This window comes from Chaetodon auriga, chromosome 15 (assembly GCF_051107435.1).
Source record: "Chaetodon auriga isolate fChaAug3 chromosome 15, fChaAug3.hap1, whole genome shotgun sequence".
Taxonomy (NCBI): Eukaryota; Metazoa; Chordata; class Actinopteri; order Chaetodontiformes; family Chaetodontidae; genus Chaetodon; species Chaetodon auriga.
This window is the reverse complement of record NC_135088.1, coordinates 20,742,548-20,755,361: the sequence shown is the minus strand read 5'-3', so window position 1 is coordinate 20,755,361 and position 12,814 is coordinate 20,742,548. Positions and strand designations below refer to the sequence as shown.

Below are 12,814 nucleotides of genomic sequence, written 5' to 3'. Positions count from 1 at the left end.
AAACAGAGCGGAGGGGGGAAAGCAAGCAAAGATCATTAAAAGCAAAGCAGCAACAGCAATGGAGAGAACGAGAGGAAGGACAGAGAGATAAAGCGAGAGAGAAAAGAAATGAAACACTACCTTTTTTGGCGACCTCCATCTCCTCCTCGGTCCAGCGAGAAGTTTCTCCGGTTTCACCAGCACCAGCTAGATCACAGAGAAAAAAGACACAGCCCCATCAGCACAGACAGAAAGAAAGAGAGAGATAGAGAGAGAGACGGAGGGAGGGACACAGACAGAGAGTGACAGTCCTATCTTCAGCCGTCTCCTTCTCATGGCCACAAATCTAATAATCTGTTTACATTCAGGGGCTGCCGAGACCTGCTCCCTCACTTACACTCTCGCTCTAGCTCACTCTCCTTCGCTCACACTCTCATGCTCACTCTATCCTCCCTATCTCTCTTTCTCTCCCCTTCCCCACAGACCAGAACAAGCCCTCCTCCACTCTAATCCACAAGGGGAGGGCCTTGGTCAGCTGATGTAGCGCCAGACAGTGGAGGGGTGGAGAGCCCTGCCTCCCTCTTTGGGAAATGGCCTTGGATGGAGACAAATAGATAGAGAGAACAGCCAGCCCAAAACCCTCCCACCTCTTCTACTGTGACACTGTGAATCTCTCTCACATACATACAGACACACAGACACACACACATACAGACACACAGACACAGACACACACACACACACACACACACACACACACACACACACAGACACAGACACAGACACACACACACACACACACACACACACACACACATAGACACAGACACACAGACACAGACACACAGACACACACACCCCTCCTTCTTGCCATGGCTTGGCTACACAGGTCCACACCCCCCACAAAATTCACAGAAGTGCACAGTTAGCGTGGAGGGGGCCGGGTGACCTCTAGCCCACTCTCCTCCATGGCACCCACGGAGACTCTGTAAACATTTGGACTAATATAGCAGCAGATGTACCCTTGACATTAACAGGAGGCTTGCCCCCCCCCAACCAACCTCGAAGATGAGGAGATCAATTCTCAGTGTTTAGACGGCTCCTATCAAAGGTCTCCCGGCCACACAGTCTGTTGCACTCAGTTAAACAAATGTCTACTGGACTAGGCTTCCTTTTTCTCGTGGCAAAACTCACATGTTCTCCCCGTGACAGTTCAGGCCCCTCAAGGGTGGTCATTAAATTTGTGGCTGTGAAAACAGACGTGGTGGCTGCCTCAGTATAGTATCTCATTTAATGAGCTATACGCATGCATGCACACACAGTGACTGCCATGGCTTCAAATAAGATCAAACCCCTACCATTGGCCCCCACTGAATCAGCAGCTTCCTCAACTTACCTGGCACCATTTCAACTGGGCAAGACTGACAGATAGCTACCCTTTAGCACCTAGTCCACTTACTTCTAAGAAGCACCATAACTGCAGGGGTTACAACAGAGCAAGCAAACAGACGTAGTCTAGTAGATGTAGTCGCTACGGGAGATTACAGTTGACACAGTCCTACGCAAACCATGATACACCCAGAGCCAGGGCCAGAGAGGTCAGCGGGTTGAGAGGATAGAAGGACACACTGCAGACCGCTAGTTAATCACATTATGGGCAGACCTTGCATAACTTAGACTGTGGAGAGGTAGAGCTCAACAGGCAGCAGAGGACCAGGTGGCAGAGGAGCACAGCATACTTACAAAACAGTGAATTAACGATGCAGATTAACGCCACAACAAGCTTAACTCACAGGGATTGGATACTTGAGGACCTGAGCTACTGTTGTAGGAGTGACAGATTTCAGAGGGTGGAGGGGCACAACTGAGTGACTGAGTGCCATGACAACAGCTCTAACAGAGCAGCATATTGCCATGGTGATGGACGGACTTCATACAGCTTCCTGAGTAGAACGCCATACAGGTCAGAGTCTGTGAGACACTTGAGTGAGCGCCTGAAACTACTGAACCAACTGTCCACTTTGAGGCCTTAATCATGAATCTTAAGAGGGAGAAAGCCAGCAGAGGCGACATGTCTCTAAACCTTGCTATTTCATTTTCCCAGCTCATTAAACTAACAGCTAACAGTATGAACACTTACATAAGGCCATTCAGTGCCAACAACTGATCATTCATGAGAGAAAAATATCTTTTAGTCTACTATGACATTTTAGGAGATAAATGGAATGCCAGAGAATGGACACTGTGGTCACTCGACGGTAACTGACAGTTTGCTAAACCCCTCTCGAAGAAGAGCGATACTCGGCCTCTTAATGTTAGCATGTCTGGCTAGCAAGCTTACTGCTTGCAGTAATAATCAAGCATTATGTCAAAGGGAAACAAGCTTGTTACTAGCTTTCTATATTATTTTGTGGAGTTACAGGTTACAAAAAAGATGTCTGTTCAGGACCAACATATTCACTGTTTGTGGACATGTCAAACCTGCTCTTTGTTTTGGAAAGTTCACACTTCAGCAGCTCCAGCAAAACTTATGTTAGATACCACTACATTTGCCAAACTTACAGCTTATTCGTCATATCCTCAAATCTTTCTGTCTTGTAAACACACTGTTAGCACACCGTTTGAAAATAAAGCATAGCCTAAATCTAACCACTGTATTTCTTGTCCAACTACGTTTTTCTTCTATAGTAAGCATACAAACAATTTAAGGGATGTTAGAGCAAATAATATTTTAATTAGCCTACATTCTTTTTTATTTTTAATACCATGCTATGGAGAGAACTAGCTCTACACTGAAATACACAAACAATGCTTCTCCCTTGTATACATTACATGAATCAACCACTGGTCAGGATGCTGACGTTATGCTAGCTGTAGCTTTAGTCTCCATGAGCATTTTATCACGTGCACAGCCATCGAGTACATACTAAAGACCATTTTACAGGGTTGTCGTTTCAAAATGTGTCACATGGAAAAGCCAGCTGATAACGGACTTTTGAGCTGACTCATGGAGTTTAAGCATTAGCATTAGCTAGCTACACTTCTAAATCTGTCTCATTTTAGCTGACAAGATCCACGGTCATCAGCTAGAAATGAAAAATGTTTTTTTTTTTTTGTAAGAATCAAAGACCTACTGTTTCAAAAAATGCCGTTCATTTCTATGTTGTTAATATCTATAAATTTGCCATTGTGAACACTAAACTCCTGTGTGTAGTAAGAGAATTAAAGTGCTGTTGTTTACATAAACTGACTCCACCAAAATGTGACTTCAAAAGTAATTCAAGAAGTGACACAACCACCTTGAAAATGTGTCACGTTCAGTGCCGAGCCAAAAAATATAATAACAAAAATATAATAACAGCATTTGTTTTGATGAAATATTGTATGGTTTTATTATTTGTGAACTCTATTGCCCAGGTGTTTGTGTCAGTCAGTGAGTATGCTCCTGTATTGTTGAAAAAATAAATAAATCTATCTCAATTTCTCTATATCTATCTATATCGGTTGATAGATAGATCAATATATAGATATACAGATAGATGGCAAATGTAGTGGTATTACATCTTGTGAAATTTTAATAATTTGTTGTATGTTTTTTTTTTTCAACTGTGCAATAACACTATTTATTATCCATATTGGCAACAGTATTCTTAGAAACTGTACATACTGTACATATAAATAGACTTTAGCAATTCGATGTTCTTTTTATGCAACAGCATTTCTCAGATGCAATTTCAACATATGGCGTTGGCAGTTTTCTCATAAGAATATCTGAAATAGTATTTTTGAATCTGTACATAAAGTCCATATACATATTTGATTTTTTATTCTGATACCTGTGTACTCTTTATCTTGCATTTCTGCGCCACTCTTTTTGCTGTTTTTTCTTTTGTTTTTTAATACTTGCTGGCTGTAATGACGAATAAAGTCTTATCTTATCTTAGATAGATAGATATTTAGTTTTTATTTTCATTTTTTGAACAGCCTCCAGAGAGCATCCCCAGGGGAATTCACCTTTATTAGCATCCATGGAAGCGACAGGAGTCTGGGGTTTTGCAGGCTCCTTTATAGCCTTCTGCGCTGGATCGGGTTTAGGGAGCTGTGGAGGATCTGGCAAGGCAGACTCAGTGGAAGGGGGAGGTGCCTCCTCAGCCGCCACAGATGCAGCCTCATTGGCCATGGAGCGTGTTGTGATCCTTCCCTTACGGCGGCCCTGGCTGTTGGCAGTCTTCCTGCCACGCGGCGTGTTTTGCTCCTTTCCGTCCTCGTCCTCCCCACCGTCACACTTGTCTTTGTCCTTGCCAATGTCCCTGTGGTTTTGGAGGGGGAAAACAAAGATTTAGAGACCAGTGGTACAGCAAATATCTATTCACTTTTGACTCAGCAATAACAGGCCATTTTCATAGTCAGTTCTCGTCCTCCACGACTGAACGCATGAGAGCAAAGAATATCAGAACTGTCCAGACTCAAGTCGGACAGACTTGTTAACAAGTTAGCAAGGTTTCTTGTCTGTTAGCCACGTGCCAAAAGCAATACTGCGATCCCGTCCAAGTCCTCTCTAGACCATGAACATGCATGAAATCTTCCCAACATTACCCCTTGTCTGATGTTTACAGTGATTCCCTGAGGATTCTTTCCAACAGCAGTGGAGTGTGTGAGTGTTACTTTGCACCGGCAGAAGATTTTTAGTATGGCTGCTAATGACACGTGAAGGGCTTTAGACACATGTTTGCACACATTTGTAGATGTGAATTATGCTTAATAAAATGCTTTAAGGTCCACCCAGACAGCCTGTGATTGGTCTTGCCTCTCCTCCTCCCCACTCCCGTACGTCTACTCTGCCTCTTTCCTGTCTCACCTGTAATTCCTGTTGTCTAATAATGGAATACATGAAGTAAAGTACTTGATGTGACGATCTACAAGAATGAAATCAAATAACTCCTGCTAGGCATTTTCAGTTTCACATACAGGAGACCAAATATCCACCTCCTCTCCGCCTTTATTTTATACAACAAACCTCAGCTTATCCTGATCATCATCAGCCTTTTGTTTCCTTACCAACCGGTTTACCACACTCATCTGAAAAGCCAAAATAATAAGGACTCATCTAACAAGCTAAATGTACAGAGATTTACAGAGATCAGATTTTGGAATGTTTGCTATGTAGATCCTATTAACGCTGGCCAAAAATGACATTCTAATAATCATTCTAAAATAAATACACAGTTAGACATGTATTTGGATTTCTCTTACATGTTTAAAGAACATGTGTTTTTCAACATTAATGTAGACCTCCCTGTCAGTTCTGCTGCTAAACACAAAAACTCACTGTGGCAGTTTGAGGTGTACTGAACAGTCTGATCCATGTCCCCCGATACAACAGGAATGACAGGAAAAGTCATGCTTGAAGGAAATTGGTGGAGATTAGTCCATAATGAAACTTTTTGACAGCAAATTTGTTCAGTTTACAATTCTTGCTCGTCCCGACTCTGGCTGCTTAAAGCAGAGACAGCAAGCTTATTGTGTTTGGGCAGATGTTTATATGACAGCAGTGCCGCACAGCTGCTGAATGCATATCAGGGAAAAACATAATCATATGAGACAATATAAGACAACACAATCCAAAATCTTGGGAGGAAAAATAAAACAAAACTGAATTTGCATTCTTTTCATCATGATCACAAAGGGCAATTCAATGAGACTAATTATCAGCTTTGCAAATTCTCCACTCCTTTGTTCATTCTATTCACTGTCGATGGGTTAGGCCCAGGAAGGAGCGGTTCATTAACTGCACAAGCTACAATCATGTCTCTTGTTTACAGGGTGGAAAAATATGGTTGGTAAAGACAACTGTACTGGTACCGGGTTGTTGAGTATCAAGGGTGAAATGATTACTATTTAGCTTTCAAATACCATCCATTTACCTCATACGTTTAAGAAACAAACCTTTCCCAGAGTTATCAACGTGTATGGACCCAAAACTGACAACAAGGGAGCTTTACCTGCAGGGCCTAATTAACTAGGGTGACGCCAGAACAAACGACTATTCACAACTCACCTAGAATCCTCCTTTTCATCTTTCTCTTCCTCGTCCTTCTTTTCTTCGTCCTCTTTTTTCTCGGACTTCTCGGATTTGTCCTCTTCGTTTTTGTCGTCTGACTTGTCTTCTTGTGAGGGACGTGTTATTTGCTGAAGACAAAACACAAGGGAAAAATATTTAGCCCTTACTCCTTGAAACCTCGAAAATATAAAGCAGAAAATACTTTTCAGTCTTTAGTGATACTGATGCTTTAATTCACATGTAAAAACCTACCCTGAAATACATTTCAAAAACATTCAATCAGCACCACAAACAATCGTTTCATTTTTTTCTTAAAGGGCCATATCCTGATGTATCTTCCACCAGTCTAACTAGTACTTTACCATGATACAGAATGTACCACATCCTTACATCTAAGCTTCATACATGACTCACACCATTAACTGCACATCTCCTGTAGTTTTTCCACACATCAGGCTCCAGGTTTCCTGCATGCTATCAAGGAACAGACATCTTTGGATGGTATAGCAGTGCCTGCATTGGCCCTGTGAGCCCGGAGGACCATTTAAAATTGTACAACAGAAGATGGGCTTGAATAGTCTGCTTAAACATTCAGTTTGGTAGCAGACAGACTAAGTCAGGAGAATGGCAGAAATGAATGGTGCCAGCTGGTCATTAGACATACTGCTTTTAAGCTGCAACAACTAACAACACAACAAATATGAAGACCGAAGGTAACCAATAAGACTGAAAATTAAAGAAGAAAAGCCCTGTTGTAGAGCCTGCACAGATAGGTTTGAGGCCATGCCATATTTTGATGATCATCACATCTTCCAGCATCTGCAGAAACATAAACGACACAAAAACCACACTGCAGACTTCCTTTATCACAAAATGAAGACATCTGGAGTGCGGCCTCGTTTATCTAAATAAATCCCTCAAAGAGAGAAATCACACTGTAACATGGAAACATGAAGTCTAATGTAGAAAAGAAGTGAATTCAAAAGTTTAAATGAAAAGGCGAGAGGAGATAGACCGTGCCTGTAAGAGCAGAGTGAAAACATCATTCAAAGTGATTTTTTAAAACACGTCCAACAGAGTGACTGAGGACAGAGCAACATTCTTTATCATCACTGCTGGCGCAGTAACCACAGAATGCTTCCTCCTGCCTGCTCCATGAAAGCGTTGTGCTGGAACAAGTCTGGCTTTGCCAAGCCAAACATCCCGTGCTGGTACCTGATAGAGCCAAGGAATGTGCTTCACGCAATGGTAAAGGCAAAAGATATGGACTGATGCAAAGAGACGGAAGACGGCGTACAAAAAAAAAACAAACAAAAAAAAAACTGTGACGTCTGTCTATTTTACAACATAATTGTGCACATGAGGAGTCTGGCTGCCACACAGTGAAGTCTGACACAGAAGTGCTCGACGACTCCACAAAAAGAGGCAGTAAGCAATTACAATTAGTGGCTGTTCTAGCCAGCTCTAACCAGACAGCCAATAATCGGAGACCTTTTAAGAGAGGAGCTGCATGACAAACAAAATGAAATCTACACTATTTGAAAGAAAACTGTCTGTGATGCTACCTCAAGTTTACCCCATACTGTTCAGTTCACAGTCTTCCATTCATGCGCCTTAAACCAGCTGTAGACGAATGGAAGAACCTGATTCATGCTTGATGTCATCCCTAATAGCTGCTAATATGTGAAGACTGCTGCTTAGGATGTACTTTTTATTTACTTTTTGCTGCACACCAGAGGTCTTGCCAGAATTTCTAGATATGATGGTACCATCTACAGTAAAAGTGTGTTGACTCATATTTAGAATACTGAATGCTAAAATAGCATGGAGATATTCATGGCACCAATATTTTGGAAGTGGTATGATGGCTGTACAGTCGAGTGTGATGATGCAGTTGTACTGCTCAATTCGTTAAGGAAAGCCCTGCAGATTCGGTGCTTAGACTGCAGCTTGATGTATGCAGAGAGGACCACGTCAAACTTGGACCGGGACTTGACTCATTTCCTGCCTGCAGTAGTCTGCAAAGCACGTTTTTGGCACTCGACAATTCAGGGAACTTTTTGTAGAGGAGAGCAGGCTGTTTTAGGCCACAGTCATTCTCCCCATACATGTCCTTCAGTGAGATGCTGTTCTGGTTGGGTCAGGGAGCGCTTGTGTTTGCTTTGGAGGTGGTCAGAGAGCCGTGGCATTCCTGCCTCTCCTCCCACACAGCGTAAAAAGCCTCTACACAGATGTTCTCCAAAAGTCAATGAGGCCCTGCGGTTCTGTGGTTCTTCAGTGTTTTTAAATGAAGCTCTTTCCTGACCTGGTTTGAATATTTTGAGAGTTTTAATTTCTCCCCTCTTTTGCTGATTCACAAGTGCTGTTTGATTTAGGAAATGACAGAGCCACAAGTCAATCTTGCCTTTCCTACCACAGGACTTACTTGAATCTGTTTACTCTCCAAGATTTACTTTGCCTACCAGAACAGGAATATTATCTCAGTAACACTTTCATAGATGAAACATTTTTGCAACTGTAAATTGCCAGTTCTTTGAGCTTCATGTCATATCTTTCCCCCGGTACATGTGGCACTGACAACTGCACATTACTCACACTTTTCTTTCCGAAAGCTGATATTCTGTTTCTCTTCCATTCTGGCATTTTTCCACAAAAACACCTTCTGTCATCTGTCAGTGTTTTGCTCTTCTGATGAATGCGCTGTGTTAGAAAGTTAAACAACAAAATGTGGCCTGAAGCGCAGGTGTTTTTGTATATCAGATCACATCAAATTGAGGGGATATCTGTTGTAAATTTGTATCACAGCATTGGAACAATTCTGGCCCTGGCCTCCTCTAACAGTACACTTCTTGTTTCACATTTGTCTGTGGGTCTCCTGACAAAGCTAATGGACCAATAGGCAGATTTATTTTCATTTCATTTTTTGGGTTATTGGTCTGGACATATGATATATGTTTTAGAGCTCAGCAATTTGTCTCATTCAGAAAGAAATCAAATCGTAAAAAATTGAAGTGATAATAGCCACATCTCTAAATTAAGATTAAACAGCATCCTGCTGAAGCAGTGCTCCAAGACAACTACCACATTACCACAACTTTGGGCTGTGTGAACTGCCAAACAAACTGGTCTAAGAACATACTTTTTTTCCCCATAGTGGACCACTGGAAGCTCACTGAAACAAACATGAGTTACAGCGGGAACTTACATAAAACACAACCACTGAGTGGCTTCATCTCATTCAGTTCTAATGTAAATAAATATTACACAATCATAAACGTTCAATATCAAACACAGCATCACAAAACAGCACAATGAATTGTGGCTGGTCCTACATGGAACTGCATATGAACAGTCTAGTACAAACAATAGCAACAGCATAGCATAGCAAAAGAATCGCATAAAGGAGCAAATAATTTGTTGGAAATGTTCCTTTACTGTGGAAAACTTGTAAAGTCAAGACTTTGTTTTTTTATGGGTGAAGCCACTACCTGACAAAACCAAACACGTTTCTGTCAGAGTAGTGCAATATCAGGAAGAAGACACTCAGACACAACAAAGGCGCAAGTTGTGCTTCTGAAAATGACCAATGGAGCAGTTGCAGACACAGAGGAGGTGTATCTTGGGCACGCCTCCACGAAAGTGCCTGCTGTGAGTCCCAAAAAAAGAAAAACTAATTCCTACATTTTAACATGGCAAAATTTCCAATCCCATAGCATAAATAAATATGTACCTCTGCAATCCACACAGCCTCGGCTTGACAGACAAATTAAAACCATGTCCTAGAAAACTACCCTAAAAAAGCCGAGTCTAAGTGCGTACGAGCCTCAAGTAAATATGTAGGCTAAGAAGCGAACTGCCCAAGCAACAGAGCAATAGAAAATATGACACAGGAAAAAACAAGACGACACAAGACAAGGAAGAAAACAGTGCCGTGTCACCTGAAAAGCAGAAGCTGTGGTTTCAAAGCTAATGACGTACCTGCAAGCTCATTTGCTGGTCATAAAACTCCCTTTTCTGTGTTGTGAGCGACAGCTTAATGGTGTTGCAAATGTGAGTTTAGCCTCCAGTACTTCCATAGCGGTGGAAACGGTAGCTGTAGAGGGGCAGGACAGCACCATAGCAGAGCTCCTTAGAAGGGCTGCCGGGCCACGGCACTGCCGCACATATTCCGGGAAAGCGTGTCATCAGGCCGCTTAAGCCGCCCAAAGAATTGTCCATCTCACATGCACGCACTAATCTATGCAGGGTCACTCAAGGTAATCCCCGCCGAGCACTCCTCTTTGATTGGCACTCACAGCAGCACAGTGAGTTTTTTGGGCCTGTCAGATGGCTGGGCTGTACCAACTCAGCTATTTCAGAGAGGGGTGAATTTCTCTCTCTGTCTCTCTGTCTCTCTCACTCTCTCAGAGGAACAGAAGAAAGAGGAAATGGAAAATGAAAAAAAAAAAAAGAAAAAAACAGCACACACTCAGCAGATAAGCTGCCAGCGCTGACTCTGTCTCGCTGAGGGTTTTTTCACTCACTTTCACTCACTCGCCCTACATTCCACTGCTCTTGCTTTTGCTCACACCGTCCTCTTCCTTCCCTCTGTAATGACTCACTCTACTCACTCAAACTGCAGTTGTTAAGTCACACACGTATCTTGAAAATCCACTACATCCTGAATTGCATTACTCCAAATGGCACTACATTCTCAACGACCACAAGACAGTTTGGAAAAAGCACCGGAGCCATTTAAGAAACCGACCTGAATCTCAAGATGATGACACACTTTTACATTATGGTGACAACCCATGGAAAACCCATGTTTTTTATGTGTTCCAATACCACCATTTATTATAGGAACACTGAGACAGCATGTCCTCAATCAGCTGCCATGAGCTCACAAGCCGTCAACAGAAATTTTGACAAATGTGATGGACAAGTCCTCTCTTAACTCCTGGTGAATCCATACTATGACCCCAAAATCACAAGGCAAACTAAAGGTGACACACCCATAAAGGAGTTGTACCAGTCACTTTGTAAAGTAAGCAGAAGCATCTTTCCAAATGAAATCATGAACTCCTCCTTTGTAAGGAAACAGCCTACAATCGTTACACAACAGATGTACTCGACAGACAGAATGTCCTGTACAAGGACTAAGGCATCAATGATGGAGGGAAAAGCCCAGTAAAGAGAAAACATCCATCAGGATGAGTGAAATTAATATTTAATGCCACCCACGCAGTTTATGACATCTTTTTGTACTGGATTTAGGTGCAAGTCAACAACTACTATATGAAGCCCTGAACAACAAAATGTGTACAACAACATATCTCCATATTTAACCGCTTGTACTTTTCACTTGGGCATCAAGTTCACATTCCAAATGTGAGAGTGATTGCACACTGAGAGTTCAGTTTTGTCTCTATGCTTGATACTGTAAGAAGTAAATCTTTGTGGTCACATGGAGCAGAACAGCAATGTGGTCAAACAGACGGCCGTGTCTCAGAATGAATCCAGCTCTCTCTACACGACCGAAAAAATATGGATTTATTTGACTCCTCTGCATCACGTGGCTTTGGATTTCTGTGCAACTGGTCAGTGACACTGCTATAGCTCTAACTTGTTAATCAGGTGTGTGTATGTTCTGAATAATACCTTTGCCCTGACCTGACCTTTTGTCTGCATTTGTCTCTGAATATATGCAGAATTTGTCTAGAGGAGCAGAACACGGTAAATCATAATAATAAATAATACCTAAGTGTGAATCACCCTAAGTGTGAAAAAAGTGAAAATGAAAAGTAAAGCAGCAAATCTCCACCATTGAGAAGTTGGAGCCAGTGAATTTTTGGTATTTTTGATGAAAAAAGCAAAAATAAACTGCTCGTCTACAGTCACAATAGAGGCTCTGACACACCAGAAAACAAAATTGTGGGATAGATTAAAAAGAGTCTACTTTGCTGCTAATTTTAGTAGGCCATTTCCAGACATCACAAACTCTGCCCGTCGTTGGCAAACTTGGTTCAACTTTCATCAGGCTCAAAACTTTCCCAAATGATTATTTACTAGAAGCAAAAGTGTTAGTTTTCATAATCCTCAACATATTTTCCAGAATGTGTGCAAACTCCAATTTGTGTAATTGCTCTATATCTGACTATATCTGGTGAAGTACACATATTGTACCTTTTACAGCTAATGCTTATGTATCTTTGGGAGAACAGATAAACCAGCAAGTCAAACTATCACAATAATCCGAGGGTTACTTTTTTTATAATGCAGGAAAAGGTGGGGAGCGCTCATTCTGCTTCCTGTTACGCTCACTCTGACCCATGAATAATGGCAGCAATGTAGGGGCCAAATCTTTACCATTTAATATTAGAGAGAGGTGTGCTGCGTTTCCATGTGTATATTTAACATGTGAACTGATGACACGTCGCAGCCAACACCTGACAGCTATTTCTATTGCAAATTATAAGGAAATACGTCCATTTCCCTATAAAGTCTGGTCAGAAGCAGATGTTACAGACACAGCTGAAGTACGGTTCTTCTTGATTTGAACTTGAACTGAACTTCAACATCTTCATTTGTAATGCTTCAAAGACAAAGACCAGCATCTTGTCAACCACAGAAGGAACAAACTTGAAACAGAGAATTCATAAAGTCTCAGGTTTACCTGGTTCCTTCCTCTCCGTCTTCCATAGTTTCGCCTCACCAGCGTCTTGTAATTATGGTTCTTCTTGGTCAAGTAGTAGTAAAGGACACAGTCAGCAACACACTGGAACAACACAGGGC

At 41.9% G+C, this 12,814-nt stretch overlaps 1 protein-coding gene across 5 annotated transcripts in view; it reads right to left on the bottom strand.

The window, feature by feature from the left end:
* The window catches only part of ncor1 (nuclear receptor corepressor 1), a 56,356-nt gene that overhangs the window by 26,773 nt on the left and 16,769 nt on the right, over positions 1-12,814 (bottom strand). For all 5 annotated transcript variants that reach the window (XM_076749661.1, XM_076749662.1, XM_076749663.1 and 2 more), the window contains exons 14-17: positions 12,696-12,797; positions 6,038-6,168; positions 3,994-4,289; positions 121-186 (exon numbers count right to left, since the gene is read on the bottom strand). In XM_076749661.1, coding sequence (XP_076605776.1) covers positions 121-186; positions 3,994-4,289; positions 6,038-6,168; positions 12,696-12,797 — 595 coding nt within the window. The remainder of the gene's footprint in view (positions 1-120; positions 187-3,993; positions 4,290-6,037; positions 6,169-12,695; positions 12,798-12,814) is intronic.